The sequence below is a fragment of the Salvia miltiorrhiza genome, chromosome 8, assembly GCF_028751815.1.
Source record: "Salvia miltiorrhiza cultivar Shanhuang (shh) chromosome 8, IMPLAD_Smil_shh, whole genome shotgun sequence".
NCBI lineage: Eukaryota > Viridiplantae > Streptophyta > Magnoliopsida > Lamiales > Lamiaceae > Salvia > Salvia miltiorrhiza.
Window position 1 is genome coordinate 30,425,279 of NC_080394.1, and position 26,110 is coordinate 30,451,388.

Consider the following 26,110-nt stretch of genomic DNA (forward strand, 5'->3'; position numbering starts at 1 on the left):
AAGGCTCTGCTATTCCTTCTTGAAGTGTTGCCGAATTCCTGTTTGTGGTTTCCTGATTGGTGACTGTGGGTGTGAACTTCGCTTCGATTGAGTGCTTGTATCACCGGATTCCTGTCCATCGGTTTCCTGGTTTGGTGATACTTTGTGGGTGTGCAAGCCATCGGAATCCTGTCCATCGGATTCCTGCTGCTGGTGGCTGTGCAATCGAGAGATCTGAGTGCTGATCTATTTCTCCACCTTCCTTTGCCGTGATTCATTGAGCTGGAAGAGCCGAGCCTACTGTGGGAAAATCTGAGCCAAAGTGTCCAAGGACACATTTTCCCACTGCGAATCTACTCTGAACTTTCCTGCTTTCATTCTTTTCTTCATTTTGTATCCATTTACTTGTTGCTTTTCTTGGTGTTCTGCAGGGACAGAGCAGAGAAGCCGAGTATTCTCTGCCGAGCAGCGAAGTCGTGTGCCAGAGCAGCGAAGTGGAGCCAGAGCAGCGAAGTCGAAGATTCTCTGCCGAGCAGCGAAGTCGTGTGCCAGAGCAGCGAAGTGGAGACAGAGCAGCGAAGTCGAAGATTCTCTGCCGAGCAGCGAAGTCGACGAGTGCCAGTGCAGAGGAGTCGAAGCTGCCAGAGCAGCGAAGTCGACAAAGGAGCAGAGCAGCGAAGTCGAAGGAGCAGAGCAGAGGGATCGGAGCTATAGAGCAGAGAAGTCGAGACTCTCCTGAGCAGAGGGATCGGAGCTCCAGAGCAGAGAAGTCGAGACTCTCCTGAGCAGAGGGATCGAAGCTCCAGAGCAGCGGAGTCGAGGCTCTCCAGAGCAGAGAAGTTGAGCTCCAGAGCAGAGAAGTCAACACTTCAGAGCAGAGGAAGATCAAGTGCTTGAGCACGAGTGGGGGAGACAGGAGGTTCGGGAATCAAGAGGTGTAACCCTAGCTAGGAGAAGATACCCAACAGTGAGTTTTGATATTTTTATTATAGTTGAGAAAAAAATTTCGAAATTTTATTTCAAAGCCGTGATTTTGCTGCAAGTTGCTATTTCTAAATTCAATCGGCCACCGAGGATGGTAATGGTTTGCTGTGGGTTTCTTAGATGCATGAAGGTTTCACTGTTATGATATTCTATTCACTAAATTAATGTTAAAAATGTGCTTTAGTTTAAATGAAATAGTCTCGGAGGGTAGACGTAGCTGCTATTCAAGTGGAGAGATCACGCTAATGGAGCATCTGCAGAGAAGTTTTTAAGCTAGGAATCTTGAGTTTTGAAATGTAGGTGGAGGTAGTAGTGTTGGTCATTTAAGGATGATCATGACTTAATTGTGCTTGGATTTTTTGTATAGAGCACACTGTGAATTAAAATGAAGGATTTGGTGGTCGTTACTTGTATGAGATTTATTTGGTGGTCTTTATGTTCTCATGTAAAAAAGGTAGCTGTAATACATTAGGAATCTTTATTCTCTCCATTTGCTAAGATACTCTGATGGTTTTATTGTTTTAACATGACTATGAAACTATTGTAATTAGTCAATTTTTTGCAAGAACATGGTAAAGTTGAGAACAGGGACTGGTGTTTTTAGTTATAGTTAGCAATAGAATGTTCATATATATATATATATATATATATATATATATATATATATATTATTACAATGCATATCATGCTTTTGATTACATTTTTTTTTGAAGGCGAAAGCAAACTTTACCATGTAAAGTGGATCAATATCTTGTCGTCGCTTGAGTTTTGAAGATGTTAATGAAGAATATATTCAGCATGTCAATGATAAGATTGATGATCAAAACAACAATCAGTTGGCCATTGTTACAAGTATGTTCAATGTGGAAGATATTCCGAAAATTGGGATGAGCTTTGACACTGAACAAGAAGCTTATGACTTTTATTTAATGTATTCAAAACGTGTGGGTTTTGGTATAAGAAAGAGTAAAAGCCATAATGACAAATTTGATCAATTAGTGGGCAGAATTTTTTGTTGCAGTGCTCAAGTAAAAATGATGAATGAGAAGCATGATATTTATGTGAAGAAGATTCGTCCAGAGACTAGATTTGATTGTCAAGCTAAAATGAAAGTTAGCAGTCGAGAAACCGAAAAGTTTCGTGTGGTTCAGTTTGTTGAAGACCATAATCATTATCTTTCAAGTCCGAATAAAACATATCTACATAGATGTCATAGCAAGATTGCTCCTTCTGCAACGCTACAAATTCAAATGGTAAATGATGTTGGCATTGCACCTAAAGCATCTCATGATCTTATGGTGAGACAAGTAGGAGGGAGAGAGAATTTGGGTTTCATTCCTCAAGATTATAGAAACTATTTGCGATCCAAAAGAACAAGAGATACAAGAATAGGGGATACATGAGGAGTATTAGAATATTTGCAAAAGATGCAATTTGATGATCCAAATTTTTTCTATGCCATTCAAGTTGATGAAGATGACTTGATAACAAATATTTTTTTGGTCTGATGCAAAGATGAGAGCAGATTACTCAAATTTCAGCGATGTCGTTTGTTTTGATACAACCTACAGGAAAAATAATGAAGGTCGTCCCATTGCATTATTTGTAAGTGTAAATCATCACAAACAAACTGTGATTTTTGGCGCTGCACTATTATATGATGAAACAACTTTGACATTTGAGTGGTTGTTTGATACATTTACTAGAGCTATGCGTGAGAAAAGACCGATAACTATTCTTACAGATCAAGATGCAGCAATGGCTAAGGCGTTAGCTTCTATATGGCCTGAAACTCATCATCGTTTATGCCTTTGTCACATTTTTCAGAATGCTGCAATTCATTTAAGTAGTGTCTTTTCTCAGTTCAAAGACTTCGCTAAAGACTTTGGAGCATGTGCTTATGATTTTGAAGAAGAAGATGAGTTTATTGCAGCATGGGACCGAATGTTGGATAAGTATGCACTTAAAGAAAATGATTGGTTGAAGCGTTTGTTTAATTTGAAGGAAAAATAGGCCTTAGTCTATGGACGACAAATGTTTTGTGCTGACATGACTACCACCCATATAAAAGATGGCAGGTTGGGTAAAGAGTTTGAGAACCATTCATTGACTGAAGATGAGCCACATATTAAAGAAAAAAACAATTCTGGAGCTAAAGGTATAAAATCGAAGAACAAGACAACTTCAGGCAAGAGACCAAGATGTGGCTTAGAGAAAGCTTCATAGAAAAGAAGATGAAGATGGGGAAAAAATCTACCTTCAACCGCTGCCACAAGTTCATCCCCGTTGTTATCTTCCAATTTTGAGGTTTGACATATATAAATTTCTTTAGTCTTAACTTTCTTTTTCCCTAAATATATAGTGTAATTAAATGTCTATTTTTATTGTGAAATAGGGTGGAGAAGAAAATCTTAACACTACTTCTGTAGCATCTGCTATACCATATGAAAGACCCACATTTGAGGTTTGTTTTAGACTTGTGAATAAAAGTTTACCTATTAATATGGCAAATCCCTAATTTTTATTTTTTTTGTGTTTATCGATAAAGGAATTTTATACAAGTTCAAGCCAACAAAGTCTGTCTAAACTGTCATTTCCTATGAACATGACAAGCTTACTATTGGTAAAAAAAAAAATCATAACACCACTACTTTTATTACAGGAGAATGTCAAGTATATATCTTTATTATTTCTCATTTTATTGTTTTTGTTACAGGCACAACAACCACTTAACTTTGGATCTTTAGGAACAAACAACTCATAACCAAATGAATAGTGAAGATCAGAGTTTATGTTTGTTTTATCGATCTGATGTGTGTAGAAGAGTGGAAGGGCACCAGCTTTCACGATCAGCTTTCTATTTTCTCTCAAATATTTTATTCTTTTCGATGAAACTGCATCCACAATCCAGGATCTTTTTCTTTATTCTTGCCTTGAACTCTAGCAGCTGGATATGAAATAAAAATGAGGTTTTCTTTTACTATGATAATACTTAATGTAGACATTCTCTTTGATAAATAAATGCTAGTTTAAAGGATTGGAATCATATAAGAACCATAAAAATTTTGTTTTAGTATGATTTGGGAATTAAAATGAGATTTTTTACTATGATTTGGAGAATTCTGTTTGTTTTTCAACTGAGGTAATCTTATCTAGCTTTAGGTTGTTAGAGCTTGTTATCTGACCTTGAGTGTCTGAAAAAGTATTTCTTGTCTAGTTCATTTTTCAGCTAAGATTGAATAAGCTCTTGACCCAACCTTTAGTGCATTGTTCAGCTTACCTAGTAATGTACGCGGTAGCTGAATCTATGTGGAACTATTCTCACCAGCTGAAGAGTTAGTTGATATTTTGCTCTTCCTCGTCTCTAGACTCTAGTTGATTTCAGTAGCTTCAGCTATAGTGATATGCTAGTCATAAGGATCTTCACAGACACAGCAAAGTTCATCTGGATTTGAGCTCCAGGTTGCAGATCAACTGCCAATTGACCTGATCTAAGGAGCTCATTTTTATTTTTTTATATGGCACATGTAAATTTATTTTCATTTAGTATGTTTCGTGCCAATTTTTCCATCAGTCTCCATTCACAATGTCTTTCTATAGTATACTTCATGCTGAAAAGTAGTCCTGTCTGTATCCACTGTGTAGACTTGAAGATGTAGGAAATCCAAAGGCTGAAGTAGCTGCAAAACGAGTTATGGAAAGAGTTAATGGTGCAAATATCACACCACATTTCTGTCGCATTGAAGACAAACCATTGGACTTTTATAGTGACTTCAGCATAATTGTCCTTGGGCTCGATTCCATTGAGGCCAGGAGCTACATAAATGAAGTAGCTGCTAGGCAATATAGAGAACCCGGAAAAAGTTGAAATAAAAGTTTTCTGTTCATTTCTTTAGTTGGATTGAGGCTATTTTATCCACTTAACCTTATATTTGTGCTTACTTTTATGTATCTACCTTATGTAGTTTCACTGCTGGGCATCCTTTACAAATTACATTTTGCAGTCTATTGTTTAAGTTCTATACAACATATATGTTGCTTTCTGCCAAACAGGGAACAATTATCTTCACAAGCTCTTCAACTTTTACTCTAGGTTAAAATACTTATATGCATAATGGTAATGTGAATAGTGTACTTTCCGTTATGAGCTTGAGGCTTAATTTCTCATGTGCAAAACAATCAATTTGATGTGCTCATGTTGTCATTTTTCATAGATTTTCCTCTCATATTTTCTAAACGTGGGATAATAGGTTCATTAGAGGATAAACAACTGTTTAACTTTAGGATTCTCCCTGAAAAGGAATTTAACATTTCAGGTTTGAACATGCCTCCAGATTTGCTGAGGCAAGGCATGATAGTATGTAATCTCAAAGTGTATCACATATGTCTGAATGTTCTTCTTTCTATTCATTCATTCGAAGGTTAGTTGCAAAAATGGGATGATTCAATGTAATACGACAAATATATAAGCCAATGTTTACAATAAGAAAAATATATATCAGCCAATATTTATGTATTCAAATCTCCAAAATCAAATCTTTGTATGCTTCAAATACATTCTTTCATTTCCTACTCCTAAGCTACATTCAACAATCAATGCTAAGGAAAAAAATAAAAAAATACAAGGCCATGATCACCCATCAATTATGCTGAGCCATAGCCATCTACCCTCACTCAGCTTTCATTTTAATTTCATTTATGACAACACGAATCAACAAACACGCATCACAAGAAATAATAAGCATGAAGAAAATATTGTTCCACTTTCTAGTCGAAATATTTTCGGCCAGAAGATGACCGAAAGAAACACCAATAGAACCGGTTCCATCTATGATTGCTGTAACAATAGCTAATGCAGGGAACTCCCTCTTATCCTGCTATGGCTGCCAAGATCAGCAACGAATGTGATTGCTATTAATGAGTAGGTCCATTAACGAGTAAGCCAGATGCAAACATTAGTGTAATGTACACTCCGACAACAACTGCATTTTACAAGAATAAAACAGAAGCATAAAGAAAATTAGAAGCTTCTAAAACATGTTGCAACAAAAAATTGAAGAAAAATGAAGAAATCCTAACTTCCAATGAGACCACTAAATATGAAGAAAAATGACATTCACAACATTTCAGCCGCTGCATGTCAAAAACTACTTTCAATCAACCACTAAATATGCAGTAGACACTATCCCATCTAAGAAACCCATAGCAACCAAACCCTCACCATCATCAGTTCCAATCGGATACATATTCTCGACTTTCCCCTTACTCAACCAACACCACACCCTCAACATTTTATTGCTGCTATAACTAAAAACAACCTTAATTGTACATAAATCGAAAGCAAATTCTTCATTTAAACTTTATTCGAATTGGGTTCTTGCAAAAAATTTGACTAATTACAAGAATGGTTCAGAAATAAAAATTCGAATATCAAAATCTATATACATCAAAACTCACCGGCGTGATTTCGATTGTCGTCTCCGTCGTGTCGCGGAAATGGATGGCGAGAGAAGGCTGGAGAGATTAAGTTAAAACCAGATTCAAGTTTGAATTTTGGATTTGTGTAGGAGAATAAATGAACTATGAAGAGAAAAAATATCTAATTTCCATGGCTAGATGATTTTTGGCAGAAATTCATAAACTTTCGTTTAGATATGGTGTAAGCATATCTATCAAGGAAGGGAGAAGATCTCCACGCCGATGGCCAAGCCGAGAGGTTTCGTATACAGAGAGATATATATGTGTGCTATTTAGTTATAATTAAAACTACATCATTTTGTTTGTGGGACATGGAGTGGGACACATAAATTGGTACACTGGATCCGAACTGAAAAGGCTAGGCCCGCTAGCATTCTATTTTTCCGCCTCATGTGCATACCCCACGGCGAGTGCCGATCACAATTTTCAAATGGTACAATGATACAGATTATTGGATCAGAAATATATATATATATAGGGGAGGGCTACAGTAAAAAAACTTCTTAAAATATAAATATAAACGTTTTTTAATGTACGAATTCATCCAACATAGTTACGAATTGTGAAAAATAAATTTTTGCTACCTTTGAGATTCGAACCCAGGACCACGAATTCATCCAAAAGGGTTACGAATCAACCGTAGATCTTGATGATCTAAGGGCTGAAAATCATTTATATTTTATACACTTAAGAGTGTTTTTATTCTAGCCCTCCCCTATATATGTATATATATATATATATATATATATAAGACATATATACTGATGAACAAGGCAGTATATACTGATGAACAATGCAGTATACACTGATGCATAACAAAATTTAAAATATTCTGCTCCCTCCAAGATTCGAACTCTGCGAAAAAAATCACCCTCCAGATACAATATCAGTCATAGGATTGATTAAATAAACGAATCAGATCGTGCCCTAGATCTCACTAAAATTAGGGGGTCTCACTGGAGCGCGCCCATATATATATATATATAGGGGGCCGCTCCAATGAGACCCCCTAATTTTAGTGAGATCTAGGGCACGATCTGGTGCGTTTATTTTATCAATCCTATGGCCACACCCCCTCCCCCCCTTCATTTTTGTGGATGATTTCTGCCATCGCCGGAAAGTCTGATTTGGGGATGATTTCAGGCGGCTGGTTCGACGGCTGATTTCAGGCGGCTGGTTCGAGGGCCGACCGCCGGCGTCGGCCACCGTCGCCGTCGCCCAGATTCAGTGAGAGGAAGAAGAAGTTTTAATTAAATCCTTAATTTTGGTGGACCACAATTAATTAAACATAATTATCTCCTTCTTAATCTCCGTGCCCAAAAAAAAGTGGCTACTTTTATTGGGACGGAGGGAGTATTAAACATGAACATAAAATAAGAATAGATTCACGCCATGGATCTACTCATAATCTAATGATTGAGAATTGATCTTAGAGAAATCACATGTAAATGTACGAATTCTATTTAGAACACGTACGAATTTGGGTGTTATAAGCTATTGTGTATTTTATTTGAAGGCTATGAGCTTTAGGCTAAAATAATAAATTCATAAAAATTAATGCCGATGGGCCGACCCGAGTTAAGGGCCAGATTAGAACTCAAAAATTTAAGACCAATGTAATTTCTAAGTGAATTTAAATCTGTGAAAGTCTGATGGATTCTCCATCGGTCCAATTCGAACATAAATGTGGCCATCTCTATCCTCTAGGGTTTTTTTCTTGTATAATTAGGGGCTAAAAAATTGAAATAATAGTATTTCATCTCGCGTAGCTTGATCAATATATATATATTTTTTTTGGATTGTTCCATTAAATTTGAACATTTTTTTTATATGATAGTAATATTTTTTTATTTTATTTACTTTTTTACTTTTGAGGTGGTTTTGGGTACATCCGAGTGTACTGTACAACTGAGTTACACCTTCACTTAAATTTTGACCTACTCTCTAACTTGAACCATATCCTGACCTAATGCATATAAATACATACTACATACATCCACGTGTACCCAAGATTTTGTGTTTACTCTTTTATCTATCACACCTAGTAAACAAAACACTAACTCGTTAAATTTCTTGTAGAAAAAAAAATTACTCAAACTTCGCGGGATAGAGACCGGAGCGAGTACTGGAGTAGGATTGATGAAAATAAGTTCCATCTAGAACATTCCTTCCCCTTCCTTTCCTTTCGAATGAAGAATGGACATTTCTAGCAACGCCGACGTGCCCAAGTTGTCCCTTTTATTTAGTATTATCCAAATCAATCACCTTTGTTTCCTAATTTCTTTTCCGTGAAGTCGATTAGAAATAGATACATACAGTTTGTAGTTATCTCTCACAGCAATCAATGATGGCCACCACAAACGAGGACCAGAAAGCAACCAAACAGCCGGGGGCGGAGGAAGATACGGAGAAATGGGGGACCCACATAATGGGGGCGCCGGCGGCGCCGACAGTTCATCCGGGCAATCAGCAGGCGGCGCAGTGGCAGGGTGCGGGCTCACAGCAGCCTCACCAAATCCAGCAGCCGTACGTGGTGTTTGCGCCGGTGGAGAAGCCCGCCGACAACCCCCTTGAACATGTTGTCAGTCTCTTCAATTCTTGGACTCGCAAAGCCGAAGACATTTCTCGTAATGTCTGGCACAATTGTAAGCTCTACAGAATTTCCTTTATAACTTTTTCATAATTTAATGTTTAACTGATTTTTTTTTTTTTGGTGATTCTGAACGTCTGAATTATGCAATTAAAATGAAATTTAATTGGATATCATAACGTTAATAAGAGTAACAAGATCAAGGGAATTCAAAGGTTTAGGGACAAGCTAAGTTTCTAAATCTTGTTAGGAATTTTTCATCTGAAGATCAGTTGATTATTTAGTGGATTAAATGTTGGGATATAAACTCATGTATTGTTAACTTTGAACCAAATTTAATTTACTGAGAAAGAAGGAAATGAATAATTTGTATCTCACCACCAGTCTAGATTATACATATCTCTTAATTAGTCATTAGAAATCAAAATAATCTTCTTCTTTTTTGAGGAAAGCAATCCAAAATAATCTTACAAATATAAAGATTCAGTTTTGGACAATTTCTAGACTAATTGTTTTTATCTACAATATAAACAACGCGTTAGTGTAGAATAGAAAACTATGCCTCCTTTGAATGCAGAGTTAGAATTCTCCTTTACTCATTGATCTTAATGGAGTTGTAGGCAGATATCATGTGGATTTTGCTAATTAATTGCTCTGTGTGTGTGTGAGAGATTGCAGTAAAAACTGGGCCATCTGTATCTGGAGCTGCATGGGGGAAGGTTAATCTAACAGCCAAGGCAATAACAGAAGGTGGATTCGAGTCTCTATTCAAGCAGATTTTCGATTCGTATCCAGATGAGAAGCTCAAGAAAACATTTGCCTGTTATCTTTCCACAACCACTGGCCCTGTTGCTGGAACCCTCTATCTCTCCACTGCTCGTCTAGCTTTCTGCAGCGACCGCCCTTTGTCCTTCACTGCCCCCTCCGGCCAGGAGACATGGACTTACTACAAGGTAACACCTTCAATGAATTATAGATAAGTTCACAAATATACATGATACTTACATGATGATGCAACACTTGATACTTGAATTGCAAGGTAACACCTTCAATGAATGATAGATAAGGTCACAAATATATATCATACTTACATTATGATGCAGCACTTGAAACTTGAAATTTGGACTTCTAAAAGATTCATATTGTGCCCCTATATGATTGGTTGTGGTGTGGTATTGTTGATAGTGGCTAAGTTGAAGGGTTCGTGGCAACATATAAAGTGTGCTTTTTTCGTGAATGAATGTGAATTTTGAGCAGGTGACAATACCTTTGGGGAATATAGAGAATGTGAACCCCGTTATCATGAAAGAGAATCCACCGGAGAAGTATATCCATATAGTGAGCGTGGACAGGCATGAGTTCTGGTTCATGGGGTTCGTTAATTTTGAGAAAGCATCACATCATCTGCTGGACAGTGTATCTGATTTTAGGGCGAGAGGGACCATATCTCAACCCGTTTCAAGCTGATCAGAAGCAGTTAGATTGTTTCTATTTTGACATCTTCAGTTTGGTATTTCGGGTATGTTATTATGGCTTATAGAGTGAGTTGGTTTGTGGTTTTAAGTTTACTTGTTCCCTATTATGACTGGTATGGTTTCTTTCTGTTTGGTGAAGTCTAGTTTGTACATGATAGTTTGTTTATATTAGTATTTTTTTTTATGATGATGTTCTAATTTTTTGGTTTTATTCTGATTTGTATTAAGTATAAGCATGATATCGAACTTGAGCTTTTCAAAATTCTAGTATTTCCAAACAGCAGAAAATAGAGATAGCTGGGTTAGTAGATACTAGTTGGAGTAAAATTTTGAAGTAGCCAAAATGAAGCATAAAACACAATTTATGGCCACACATTGAAAAAACACAAATTTTGGCCATTTTTATTGATTTGGACGTTTTTGCCCTTAATGAGGCGGACTGGGTAGGATCAGGCACGCGGGTCGCGTGCCGGGTCGGGTTAGGCACTTATGGCACTATTAGTGCCATAAGTGCCATAAGTGCCAAGATGGCACTTATGGCACTAATAGTGCCATAAGTGCCATCGGAAATCCAAAATAAAACAAAGTAAAATAGTCATTTTGGCACTTATGGCACTAATAGTGCCATAAGTGCCAACGAAAATTCAAAATAAAACTGAGTAAAATGGTCATTTGGGCACTTATGGCACTAATAGTGCCATAAGTGCCATACGTGCAGCACAAATACAGAAACAACATCATTTAAACCCTAAATGGAACATCTAAACCCTAGGGGGAAGTTTGCACTTATGGCACTAATAGTGCCATATGTGCAGCACAGATCAGATCAGCACAGATCTGATCTGATCTGCCACCGCCGCCGCCTCATCATCCGCCGCCTGACCAATCCCTCCTCCACGCGTTTCAGAGGATCGGATCTCCTCCACCGCCGCCGCCTCATCCTCTACTCCGACGAATTCTGCCGCTGACTTTTGCTCGGCGCCGCTGCGATCAGATCAGCTACGATCAGATCTGCTCCGGTGACTTCTGCTCGGCGCCGCTGCCGCGTAGCCGCTGGAGAAAGAGAGAGGGAGATGAGAAGGAGAGAGGAGATAGCGCAGCCGCCGGAGAGGGAGAGAGGGAGATGAGAAAGAGAGAGGAAAGAGAGAGAAGGGTAGAATAATCATGACATACAAAAAATAGCTAAAATTTATGTTTTTTCAAATGGTGGGCAAAATTTGATGTTGTATGTTGAATAGGGCCATTCGGCCCTATTGTTTCTACTAGTTGGTTAGTGAAAACAAATGGTTGTTGATTGATTGGTTGTCAATCGACAATTTTGTGCGGATTGTATTGAAAATCGATTATTATGTATGAGAATTGGAGTAATTTGTGTCGTTAATATTTTTGGATTCACAAATGACTTAATAATGTTGGTTGTAAATTCAAGTTTTAAAGCTCGAATTCTTTACTAGTTGTTTTGATTATGTATTTGAGTTTAGATTTACAATTATAAATAATTTTGGTAGTAAATTCGAGTTTTAAAAAGCTAGCATTTACGACTAGAAATAATCTTGGCTTTAAACAATTAATGGACAATTATTAGGATTTTTATGTGAAAGGTAAAATGATAAATGTAGCTAATTTTTATGTTTTTTTTTAATTTTAATGAATAATTTTTATTTTTATTATTTTTATTTAAATATTTTTTAAGTTCATTTTTTTTTATTTTTCTTATCAATCGAGCAACCGGCAATAATAATAAGTTGGGATATATGAGGGTGTTTGGCTAAGCTTATTTAAAGAGCTTATAAGCTCTTGGAGTTTATAAGATGTAATTTTTAAGAGATTATAAGTTGTCAAAATGTTTGGATAATTGAGTTTATAAGTTAGAGAGAGAATTTTTTTCTAGAGAGAGAGAATTTTTTTTTAGAGAGAAAAAATCGAAAAGAAATGAACTTGAATGATATATGATGAAAATAATAAATTATAATTGAAAATATTTATAAAATAATTGTTGCATATGAGATTATAAAAAAATAAGTTGGGGTAGAGTAATTTATTTTTTTGGGAGCTTACAAGCTCTTGGAGCTTAAATTTAGAGACAGCTTATATAAGCTGTTTTGTGGAGCTTATACACCCTCAATTTGTCTCTCATACAAAGTGTTGGGCTAGACAATGGGAGAAATATAGTTTTTCTTTAGTTCAGTTGTAGCAATTAGCATCGTTTGTTTTGGGCTGGGTTCTTATTAGCTTTGGATTTTATAAAGAACTTTGGGCTTATTCAGAAAAGGATAAAGAGGAAAGAAATGAGTTTGATTGCGTATGCATTGATGATATTTTAAAATTCAAAAACTCTTATTCATTGAAATTTATCGAAATCCTCCCCTCAATTTTTTTTTAATTGAAATCCTACTAAACTTGAACAAACCCTCAATGCTTAAGCACTCGTTATGCAACACGTAATATACTACAGTAAACATCGCATGATTATCACAAATCAAAATAATAAAACCAATGTGCAAGATTGGTTTCACAGTTTGGTGTAAAAACACCTAAGTCTAGGGAGTTATCTTCAAGAGGAATTCTAATTAGTTATAAAGAACTTAAAAAGGAACCGAGTCAAATAGCATAAGCAACTTTCAAATTTCACTTAAAAGTTAGCAACGTAAACACCACATGCTACTTAGAGGGTGTTTGGCTAAGCTTATTTTAAAGAGCTTATAAGCTCTTGGAGCTTATAAGATGTTTTAAGAGCTTATAAGATGTAATTTTTAAGAACTTATAAGTTGTCAAAGTGTTTGGATAATTGAGCTTATAAGCTAGAGAAAAAAAAATTTGCTAGAGAGAGAATTTTTTTTAGAGAGAGAAAATCGAAGAAAAATGAACTTGAATGATATATGATGAAAATAAAAAATTATAGTTGAAAAATATTTGTAAAATGATTGTTGCATATGAGATTATAAAAAAATAAGTTGGGGTAGAGGAACTTATTTTTTGGGGAATTTATAAGCTCTTGGAGCTTATTTTTGGAGCTTATAAGTTGTTTACAAGCTTATTTTGCTAAACACTTTAAAAGAGCTTATAAGCTCCTAAATAATTTATAAGCTGTTTTAAGGAGCTCATAAGCTCAGCCAAACACCCTCTTAGACGTAAACAAGGAAACTCAACATTCAACCCCAACAAGAAGTAAATGGAGAGAATCATTATAGAATTCTGATAATAAAAGATAGAACTCAATTATCTAATAGTAACAAAAAGGAGAATCTATATCTTTCATAAAAACAAAGAGTGCTTGTGAGGTTTCATAGAAACAAAAGAGTGTTTATGAGGGAACCATGAAAAAAAACTCAAAAGCGAGAGACTCACCTGAATCTTCTTCAACATATATAGGGTTTATCTAAGAAACTTTAAATAAGTTACCCTATTCCCGAACAAAGAAAATCTATATCTATATATTCTATATATAAGCAGTTTTCAACGGTAAAAAATTATCGCCATAATTTGAAAACATCGGTTATTGAAAATTAAGCTAAAATTCAGTTATTATTTCCACTCATTTAGCTCAATTCTGTTATACTTATGAGGCACGGTTTTATTTTTATAAATTAACTTTTCTCCTTTTCTTTTATCTTTTTTTTTTCTTCTATAAAATCGTTCAATTTGACTAATGAAAAATTCAATATGTATATCAATTTAAAGATCATGATTCATGACAAGAGCTTTATTTTGATATATAATACATAAAAATTAAATTTTAAATAAGAAAGTTATCACAAATTAAAAGTTTCAAACAAAATTATTTTCTCTCTCCTCTCTCTTATTTTTTTTTTTCAATCATCTATTTTATTTAGGATGATTATCTATTTTTCGTATGATGTTATTTTACTTTTCCATATCAGTATTTTATTTTATTCTATTCTATTTTATTTGCTGCATTTATTTTATTTTTTTGATTTTTTTTTCTTTTTTCATAACTTTTTTACGCATGATTACTATAGAAATATAATTGTGTAATTTTAATTATTAAAGTATCTGCTTTATTTTTATTATAAGTTTTTCTTTATTTTTTCCCACTTAATTTATGATTCAAATTTTCATCAATATCATGATGCACGGATTCTTCAAAAATTGGCATGTACGGCGAATCAGATTCTTTTAGGGTGCGGTTCTCTCGGATTCTCGTCGGATTCGCACCCGATTCGCCACGTGGCGTATCTTTTAAAACAATTTATAAAAATAAACCGGATTCACAGATTCCATAGGCGAAATTCACGTATCTCGTGCACGAAAGGCCTACACAAGATTATTTTGATAATTTTATTTTCAGTTATGATTTATATATTGGACTAATAATATTTGAATCGTTATATTGTTGCTCAATTAACTTATATAATTGAAAATGCTTAACTTTTGGCTAAAATAAAATGTAAATTACATATAATTAATTTAAGAAATTTTTAATTGTATATATTTTATAAGCATTATATATCATAAAATTTTGATAATTATATGTATCCTTGTCGAATCGCACCCTATAATTTTTAAAAATCTGTATCTCCGTACTAGTCGTATCGCTCCCGCATCCGCACCTCAGTACCTATGCAACATAGATTAATACATTTTTTTTTTTCATTTTGTAGTATTTATAATTTTTTTAGTAGAGGGATAAGAATTATTTAGTACTTAATTGTTTCCATATATTTTGTCACATGTTTGGGTTGCTCTAATGATTTATTTAATTTATTATAGTATTAATTTTACTTAATTTTGAAATTTAAATAAATATTTTTTAAAGATTGTGTGATAGTGAACTCGAATTTGAGATCTTTAGTATCAGTCATTAAGGACTTTACTATTAAACCAACACACATTTATTTTCCTACTATACATTTTCTTAGGGTGTGTGTTCATAGAAGGTAGAAATAGTATTTAAAAATATTATAATGATATTTTATTAAACAAAAAAATGGGGATTATTTTTTACAACTATAGATTTATATCATTATTATTATTATTATTATTATTATTATTATTATTATTATTTACAAAAAGAAGATAATTTGTAAAGGTTAGTGAAAAAGATTATTTAAATTATCTTTTAAATTGCTCAATCTAATTAGTTGGTGGCCATTATTTTAGTTGTAGGCCATTTTAAAGGAATGAGACATTTGTGATGAAACATCTTATTATGAAAATTGGGACATTTATAATGGGTTGGACGGAGTATTATGTATATTAAGATTGAGATATTGCTATTTGTATTTCTAACTAGATTTTGTATGTATGCAAAATTTTCCTACCTCCATCCCATTTATCTTGGCACTTTTAGTTTGAGCACGAAAATTAAGAATAAGGGATTAAGAGTGTAAAGTGGGTGAAGACCATTTGTTTAGAGTATTCACTATGGCGCTACCCCATAGTGGTGTCACCTGTGTGCCACACCAACAACTACCTCCTTTTCAACTACCTCATATTTTCTCCACTATAGCACTACCTCATTTTTAACTATTAATGGACCACACTATCATAATTATTATTTACCCCCCCCCACACACACACACATATATATATATATATATATATAGGGTTAGCTTCTATTGAGATTTTAAATATTTTGAGATTTTGAGATAAATGAACATATCAATAAATTCTTTGAACGTAATCAATATAACTGATGAACATATGAATCTATTTAATTTATTAAAAAAACAAGCCACTTGCAAGGATTGAACCCCAGACCAACGCGCGTTCATAAAAATTAATTGACAAGTTCATCAATTGAACCAATTCATATATATATATATATATATATATATATATATATATATATATATAGGAAGAGGTTCTAATAAAAACCTCTGTTAAAATGAGAACTAGGAACCTAATCTTGACCTTTTAAATATTAGATCTAATGGTTAGGATTTAGTCAACAAAAGAAACTGTGCATCTATTATATTTTACTGTGCACTTAAAAAATATGCAATTTATGCAATTGAAACCAACAATGCAAAATACTCAAGCAAATCGAAATTGTGCATCTATGCAATTGAAACTGTGCATCTATGCAATCGAAATTGTGCATCTGTAGTTTAATCTCAGCCCTCTATTTTATTTAAATCAATGGCTTTAAATTGGTTCCTAGTTTTCATCTTAAAAGGGGTTTTTATATTAACCCTACCCTATATATATATATATATATATATATATATATATATATATATATATAGGGGGAGGCTAAAATAAGAACTAGTTTTAGGATATAAATTAAGAACCAATTTAAACCATTAGATCTTCATATTTCGACGGTTAGATTTTGCCCATATTTAAGTGACAAATTTCACGTTGATTATACATTAGGGGTTTAAGGTAATTTCGTTTTTTGGGATAATTATCTTATCCTTAATTGAAGGAATCGTGGGATGCTGTTATCAAATCAGATTTGTTCCAAATTCTTATCCATTATTATTTTATTCATAAGCACTCTATACTAAGAAGTTTAAAGAAAAAAAGAAAAGTGTACGCAAGAATTTAGAGAAGTAACCCCCCCCCCCCCCCTCCCCTCCCAAAAAACTATACCTCCAAGGCAATTCTCAAAATTTGCGCAATATCCACATGGAGAACGAAGGTTTAATATTGTGATGAAGTGCAACTGGTTACTAAAAAATTCATGCGCACAAACTGAATGGTTCACGTTGTCAAAAGTCTAACTTCAATAAGACGTTTTATAGGTACATGGAGCATCAATAGCTTAACTTCCAATAATAAGTATATTTTTAAAAATTCATGCGTATATTCTGATTTATTCACACACGTTTACATTATATTCACGCATTGATAATAAAAATTTACTGTTGTGAAAAACTATAGTCATGTTCATATGTATCGAACGAACAATTTTTTATGAATATATGAGTCGCTATTTAAATGTGCATGAATTATAAAATTGAGAATAATTATATAATTTCAATATGAACCAATAATAACATGTGTGATAGTCATCGCGATTTATCTCCACGAAATAAACTAGGGGTGAATTTATTTATTTTTTGGAGTAAATGAGTTATATTTTCATGCACGATCTTTACTTTTTTGTTCATTAAACCAAATATTGAATTTGACTAGCTTCAAGGCAATTAAGACTATTTAATAGATGATATGAAAAAAAAAAGGATTGAATATTTAAGTAAAAAAGATAAACTTTTCAGATAAATGACAAGTATAGAATTATTGAAAGCCGTTTATTTTTCTTGAATTAATTAAATAAAACGTTTGATATAATTAATTTATAATTTATTCAGATTTTTACTCAACCTGTATAACCAACCCTTACATAAAATTGGCCCAAGCACAAGTTTTGTCCTCCAAAAAATTCAAATAAATTCAACGAATAAATTTTTTTAATACGTGAACTGCTAAGCACATGTGCATGAATAATGTAGTCTGGGTACATAAAATACACACATCTTCCGAAATTTATGCATTCAAACATTAAATAGAAACCTACAAACTTATTATTTGTAATGTCTATACCAAACTCGAGACATTAGATTTCTTAAGAACATCATTTCCCCTGCATCTATTTGCAAGTGTAGGAGGTTGCAATGAAACCATCTAAATATACATCAAGATATCCAACGATTCCTAGATTACCATTACAAATTCACAAAGAATTACATAAACATAATATACTATTATAATTCCAAACAGGCTAGAAAAAAAAGGTTTTACAATAGCCATACATACATTATCTACCAGGGGCTTTAATACCATACGCTTTTCTGTTTTTGCCCCAACGCACACACCCAAAACCTGATTAACATATAAGATATTACAACCATATCAAATAATATCAAATTCTACCACTACGAAGTCGTTTTACCAATTTATGAGGATTTTCATAAACCACATTTTCTTTTCCACGTCTCGAAATGTTGGTCCTTACACGAGGACGGGTCTGCAGATCTTCGGTCTCAGTTTCTTCTGTGGCGCACCCGATCTCCACACGATTGGGAAACATAATTAATAGTCGCAATTTAAAGCACTCTAAACCACATTACATTAGTTACTCAAATTCATGTGCACAAACCATAATATTCACAGACGATTCAAAGATATTCACTTAGTATTCACATATAAGTAAATTGATTGCCACACATGTACATTAGATTGGCCACCATCATCACCACTCCTGGATGCATGAACTCCCTGAACATGTTGTTTAAGTCAAATTAAAAAAATATATAGAATAAAGAACATATCATTAGTACTTACACCTAAGACATAATGTATACAAAGAAAAGCATAATGCTCACAGCTAAGACGCCTCAAAGTATGAATTTCAATAGGTTACAAGTTACTAGCAATTCAAATTATACATATCCATACTTGCATCTGAATGTAAATGACTTGAAAATTCAAATATTAAATTTCTAAGAACCTCAACATACTAAAAAACAAAAATATTCTATCAGACGAACCTTTAATTACATTTGACCGCGCTCCATCATCATAAATAACAGACCCATCAACTATAGCTCCCTGAAATTAATTTCGTAAAATACTATTAGAATAATCTCTAGTGACATATAAAATAAAGAATTCATGAATTTTTACGAAATATAAAATTATCTCAATTAAGTAGGGAATAATTTAGTTACATTTCTAAAAAAAATCTGTAATACAGCCATGTCACTGCATCACCCAAAATTTACATAACACACTGTTGCTCAAAAAATTCATGTCCCATACTCATCAAATTCGGACATTAAACATAAATATTCATACGTTGTTATCAAGCTATTTTATATACTAAAACGAGACTCAAGCATAACTAGGATATAAGGCACGAATTTTTACATAACTCTCACTAATAATTCATGCTCACTGATTCAGACAAAATGTGGTTTCTTACGGAAAAATTCATACGCATACACTTTGAAAAATTCATGCAAATGTAGTGATTAATTCATGTTGTATACTAATCAAATTCATACATTATACACCCTAGTGCCCGTAGCTAACCCCAGATTTCCATTCCTCGTCTTGTCTTTGTCACAATGTTCATTCATTCCTGCCTTGTTTGTAGATGCCCCCTAAAATCATTTTCTATCGTTTTAGTTTCACCATAAAAAAAAGGAAAAACACAAAATGATAGACACTCATACAACCTTTGTCATTGCATTTACCAAGCATTCGGTTTCAAGAGTAACCGCATTCACCCCAACATTCAGATCCACTTCCATCCGCTGTGTTGCTCCAAGGCTAAAAGATGGGATTTTATCTATTAAACCTGACCTTGCTGAAGTCTTTGGTAGTAATTGTTTGCATGATTTGACAAATTCAGGATCAGACCAAGCTTCGTCAAACCATTCAATGTTCTGATCTGGTGTACGCATGTCAGGAAGTGAGGCATCGCCCTGTTCACGAATAGCAGCAAAGGATATATATTCAATGTTATTTCAAGACCCCTCCAAAAAGGTGCAAAAAAAATTTCATTCATATTTAAGAACGAAAAACATGAAAACCCAATAAATGCAACGAAATAAAATGGGAGTTCATATTAAATCTAATCGGTCCGACTAAGGCTTTGTTCTTGCCATCGCCGGAAATCCGTTAACAGGTTTGATAATGCTCGAAATCAGGCTTCGATTTAAGTCTCCACCGCCTCTACTGTTCGTCGTTCATTTTCTTTTTTTCTTGAAAAATTGAAAAGGAGAATGTATCGGTTCGTAGGGTTTATCTTCATTTAGGTAGATGCATTTAATTGCACCGATTAATTCTATCCAAGTTTTTAACAATATTTTCGCAAATTCCTTTTAATTAGTTCACGCAATAATTGATTGATATTCATAGCATTATTGTCAAACACATCAAATCTCTCACTGGAAATAAATTAGGCATGTAATTCGGATAGATGAAGTTGGCATTTTGGAAAGTCAAACCTCGATGCCGAAATTACCCTCTGGAGCAACTTAAGTGTGAATTAATTCCACACATAAAACGAATCAGATGGTATCTATAACTTTTGATCTCTGCCGTTAAATAGCTCAAGATCTAAGGTTAATATAGGTTCTTAATTTATATTCTAAGGGGAGTTTATGGAATAACCACCCCCTATATATATATATATATATATATATATATATATATATAGAGAGAGAGAGAGAGAGAGAGAGAGAGAGAGAACCACATCGTTTCATGAGAACTGAGAACAATGAAGAAACACATATAATACATGAATAAGAGATTGTCAAGTCGATTGTGATATATACATAAAATACACGAACAAGAGATGGTCAGATCTTGTATACATGTTATACTCCCTCCGTCCACGAAAGAACTTCATATCTTTCCTTTTTGGGACGTCCACAAAAGAACTTCCTACCTATTTTTGGACTATACCCCACCACTTATAATCCTCTTACTTTTCACTTTTCACAACTCCCAATATTAATTATAATGCCTTTTCACCACTCCCAATACACTCAACTACCTTTTATCCACTCTCAATACACTCAACAATATTTTTTCTTAAAACCCGTGTCACTCCCTCCTAGGAAGTTCTTTCATGGACGGAGGGAGTATTAAACTGTTCACGATCTGATTATATGTTGTTCATATATATTATGTGTTTGTTCATGGTTCTCCGTTCTCACGAAAAGATGTAGTTTTCACGTGATCCTTTAACCTCCCCCCACCCCCCCCACACACACATTTGGGTACAATCGGGTGCACCGTACAATTGGGTTGACCCGCATCCTAACCCAAATCGTGTAAATGACACTATTCAGTTATACAAATGACACTGCCTATAATTGACACTATTCGGTTATATAAATGACACTGTAACATTTTAAAATGTTATAGTGTCATTTACAATCTTATATTGGCAATTACAGGAAGTGTCATTTATATTTCTGAATAGTGTCAATTATACATAGTGTCATTTATAATGTTATAGTGTCATTTATACGCAGTCTTATTTGTATAACAAAATAGTGTTAATTACTGGCAGTGTCATTTGTATATATAACCGAATAGTACCATTTACACGGTTCGGGTCAGGGTGCGGTGCGGATTTGGATCAAGGTGCAGGTCAGGGTCTGGATACGGGTGCAACCCGTTTGTACGGTACACCTAGTTGTACCCAAGACCACCTCATATATATATATAGAGAATAGTTCCAATGAGATCCTCATATATGATGAGATCTTAGATTGATTTGTAGGTGTTGATTTAATGTATCCTATAGCGATATTTATCTGCAGGGGAAAAAATTTTACCTGGGTTTTCAAATCCCGCAGGGAGTGAAAATTTTATTAATTTTTTTTAATATCGTTATTCAACACTATATACTACCTTATTTATCACTATATATATACTGGCTTATTCATTAGTCTCACATCACACGAAAAATAACAATCTCATTAAAACCTAACCCTGTTTATCTCTCTCTGTCTCTCTCTCTCTCTCTATATATATATATATATATATATCTATATATATATGTGTGTGTGTGTGTGTGTGTGTATATATATATATATATATATATATTAATGTACAAACCACAATCCGCTTACACTTAAACTATAAAGTAACTGTACTTGACATATAAAGTATTTACACTTGAGATATATACACAACAAAAAATAATTTTTTTACCGAGGGAATATTCCCTCGGTAAATGCACGATTTTCCCTCGGTAAAATATTTACCGAGATATCACCGATTAAAACGCCCCGTCATTATTTTCAATGTCGGTAAAAAATTGTCACGACCGCACTTGCTAAGGATAGCAAATTCGGGAAAACCGCGACTAAGGGAGGGAATTTAGGAGCGGGATTTAGAAAGGGGCATATTCGTTTTCTTGATGACTCGACTTGTATAAAGAAATCAATCGAAATATCTAGATATCAATGAAGGCCACAAGGGGATCGTACATAATATTATCCCAAAACGGGGTACTCAATAGTTTTAGTACATTATTAAATAATACATATTGTTTGACATAATATCTTAACATAATCAGTGTTCGCAGCGGAATAATAATTTGAATATATGTATGAAGACATATACTCTACTCTGAGGTACTCATCCTAGATTGACAGAAGCTCCGCTTGCACACTACATCCTCGATCACAGCTCAACCTGCACATTTAAAAATACATGCAGGGCTAAGTACAAAAGTACTTAGTGGACACTTGCCGAAATTTACATATATGCATAATATTTTATTGTCAAGCCTTTCAACAGTAGTAAAATACGAGGGTTTTCCTTTAAAGACTCGTATTTACCAAACATAATATCATTTCTTTCATCAATAACCCGCGCAGGTATTTTATATCATTAATCACCATATCAGTAACTCGTGCCGAGAGGGAGGCCTCCCTCTACGGACACTATGATCGGCCAACCCGCTAGATGACTCACGATCACAAGGTGTACACTAATTCCGAAGGGATTTGCGGTCCCATCCAGAATCCGAATTCGATTAACATCAGATAGGCAATTAATAATAAAACATAAAGCATTTAGGCATTGACAATATCATTTAAATTCATAAGCATAAAGTCTTAACAATTCTAATATATAATTTTAGTTTATACATAGAAAGCCTACCTGAATAGCAGACTCACGGTTTAGCTCTAACTCTGGTGCTTGACCTTTAATCCGAGAAAATAAAATAAGATTCTAATTCTCGAAAAATCTCAATAAATGAGGATGCGTGAAATGATTATGCATGACTCATATTCCTTTAATTAAATTATGAGATGCTAATCCTATTTAAGGAATTAAATCTCGTCTTATGAGGTCGGATTATTAATCTTTAATAATCTACTCATCTTAAAATAATCTAATTCACTTACTAATTAATAATTAGTAAGTCTTAAAATTTTCTCTAATTAAACTTAATAGAATAATTATGAAGACCCAATTAAAATAAAATAATCAAGGCCCAAAAGGAATTTAATTCGAGCCCAAAAGAACAAATTCGAAGCCCAGTGCATTAATAAAATTAGGCCCAACATCAATTAAATTCTAGAGCCCAAAAAATGAGGCCCAAGATAATAAAATCATGAAGCCCAATAAGTGAGCCCATCATCACCCTTAAAATAATTAGTAAATTTTAATATTAATCACTAATTAAAATAATTAGGATTAATAAAGAAGCCTAAAATAATAATTCTTATTGGGTTAAATAAATAAATATCATTGGACTTAATCAATTAAATCGTAGGAGCCCAAGTAATATAAATTCGAGACCCATTATTACTAAATAATAGGAGTCCAAGTAATAATTAATGTGGACTGGAAAGAATTAATCTTATCTCGTCAAAACCTTAAACTCAAAACATTATCACATAACTATCATTTAGGTTCGAAACTATTTATTCGAACATCAACATGCGCATTAATCATAACTCGTTCTATTTATGTCATCAAGTCAAATATTCCGTCATTTAAAAACAAATCCTATAATATTACATAGATAAATTATATCATCATAGATCATGCTTTCTTATTTTTAAAATCATTTAATCATTTTCAAATAATCCATATTAATAAGTCATTTTGAAAAGAATTAATTTAAATGAGAGTTTAACTCGAAATATTTCATTTTATAATCCATTTATAAATACTTGAAATAAAGAACTCCATTTAAATAATTAATTTAAAGGTCAATATATAATTAAATTAATCAAGCTCAATTTAAATTAATAATTAAGAGCTCAAATAATTTAAATAGATATAAGCCCAAATTAATTAGATAAATTAAGTCTATCATGTTTTTCTTTGAATAAGGCCCAAACAATTTAATTAAAATAGGTCCAAATCCTTTAATTAAAAGAAGCCCATCAGATTTTATTTGTAAAGGGCCGAGCCCAAACATTTAAATCGAAGCCCATCTGTTAATTAAATAAGGGCCCAAACAATTTAATTAAAATCGACCCAAGTCTCGGCCCAAACAATTAATAAAATCGGCCCAAGAGGGAGCCCAATATTTTCGGCCCAAACCCGGTTCAAACCCGGCCCAAACCCGGCTGAAACCCTAACCTAAATATACACACACAATAAAACACACTCAACACACACACATCAAATGCGCCTCTCTCTCTATCTCTATCTCTCGGCTCTCTCTCTCCCTACTCTCTCTGCTCTCTCTCTTTACTCTCTCTGCTCTCTCTCTTCGTTCGGCTGAGGGCGGCGCCGCCTCCGGCGCGCCGCCTCGCCGTCGCCTCCTCCCCTCCTCTCCTTCGGCCACCGCGACCAGCCACCAGGTGTCGCCACCCTCGACTCCCTCGCTCCCTCGGCCGCTGGAACCAGGCGCAGCAGCGCAAGCACGCCGCCGCTCCGTCGCCTCCGCCTCTCCTCCATGGCAGATCCGCCGCCGCCGTTCAACGCCACGGCCACCCCTTGTTCTCCCTCTCTCTCTAACCTCAAGAAACGAACACTGTTCATCATCTCTCTCTCTTGCTCGATCCAACCGTCGCCGCCACGGATTTCGCCGGAGGAGCAGCGGCGATAGGCCGCGCCACCCTCGGCTCTCTCGTCTCTCTCTCTGGATCGACGGGTAGCCTAAGGTAAGCCCTAATTTCTTCCTTTTCTATTTTCCCCCCTTTTTTTTCATTTTCTAAATTAAAAATCTGAAATACTCATCTCTTTTTTTTTCTCTTTGGCAGATCGGAGACCACCTCGGCTCCGTCGCCGACCGTCGACCGCCGGCAGCCACCGCGGCTGCCGTCCCCTCTGATTTCGACTCACACACACAGTAGGTTCAAGCCACAATTTAGTTCACAAAATAGCATAGGATTTTGAGCAGAAATCAAATACTGTAAATGCTTATTGAAATCTGAAATTCTTTTCTTGAAACTGAACTAGTCTATAAATTTCAGTTCATATGTGCATATGTAAACATGTTGTGAAATATTAGAACAGCCGTATGAATTGGTATGAATTGGTGGTTCCCTGAGGGTGATGATACCTTGAGTAGGTGGATAATAGTCTCTGCAGATATTGTATATCACAAAAATTAGGAATCAATTTGGGAAGAGAATGGAAAGATACAGAAATTTCTTTGTTGCATTACCTTAAAATTGGCTGTGAATTTGGGTTGCAGTAGTTGAAAATGGTGGTGTGAGAATGGTGAAAGTGGCTGTGGTTTTAAAGAAAAATGGGGTGGTTTGGATGGATGAGGATTGTGGAATTTTTCAACTTACAGGTATGAACCCCTTTCAGCCTGCATGTATGACTGAAGAATTTCTTCAGCATGCGCTCAAAATTCTTCAGCATGCTTTAGGATTCAGCATGCTTGCCATTATTCTAATTAAAATATCTAAGAGATTAATATATTAATTATAAGGTTCCAAACTCATTTAAATACATTAAGACATATAAGCCTAATTCTTATTGAAGCATAAAATCCATTTGAGCTTGCTTCTAACATAAAATAAATTACTTATGGGCTTAAGTAAACAATCGATAAAAGATTCATATTTAACACTTCAGTGTTAAATTCTCCACAATAAATTAATGGACTCAAAATATATTTTGAGTGCATCATCTATTGAAAATAAAAAAAATAAATCATCACATATATAAATTATCAAATTCATATAAGTTC

General features: G+C 34.3%; 2 protein-coding genes and 1 long non-coding RNA gene across 3 annotated transcripts; 1 reads left to right on the top strand and 2 right to left on the bottom strand.

The window, feature by feature from the left end:
* Nucleotides 1-5,459: 5,459 nt before the first annotated feature.
* On the bottom strand, nucleotides 5,460-6,821 carry LOC130997689 (uncharacterized). The gene is made up of 2 exons (XR_009093151.1): nucleotides 6,421-6,821; nucleotides 5,460-5,945 (listed from the first exon to the last, which is right to left on the bottom strand). It is a non-coding gene; the product is annotated as an uncharacterized LOC130997689 (long non-coding RNA).
* Nucleotides 6,822-8,500: 1,679 nt separating this feature from the next.
* Nucleotides 8,501-10,690, top strand: LOC130997663 (GEM-like protein 5). The gene is made up of 3 exons (XM_057923069.1): nucleotides 8,501-9,086; nucleotides 9,710-9,984; nucleotides 10,289-10,690. The coding sequence occupies exons 1-3, from the start codon at nucleotides 8,786-8,788 to the stop codon at nucleotides 10,496-10,498; spliced, it is 786 nt and encodes a 261-aa protein (XP_057779052.1). The 5' UTR covers nucleotides 8,501-8,785; the 3' UTR covers nucleotides 10,499-10,690.
* An 8,767-nt stretch (nucleotides 10,691-19,457) lies between these two features.
* LOC130997681 (uncharacterized) lies at nucleotides 19,458-19,898 on the bottom strand. Its single transcript, XM_057923093.1, has 2 exons — nucleotides 19,656-19,898; nucleotides 19,458-19,580 (listed from the first exon to the last, which is right to left on the bottom strand). The coding sequence occupies exons 1-2, from the start codon at nucleotides 19,881-19,883 to the stop codon at nucleotides 19,476-19,478; spliced, it is 333 nt and encodes a 110-aa protein (XP_057779076.1). The 5' UTR covers nucleotides 19,884-19,898; the 3' UTR covers nucleotides 19,458-19,475.
* Between the last annotated feature and the right edge of the window lie 6,212 nt (nucleotides 19,899-26,110).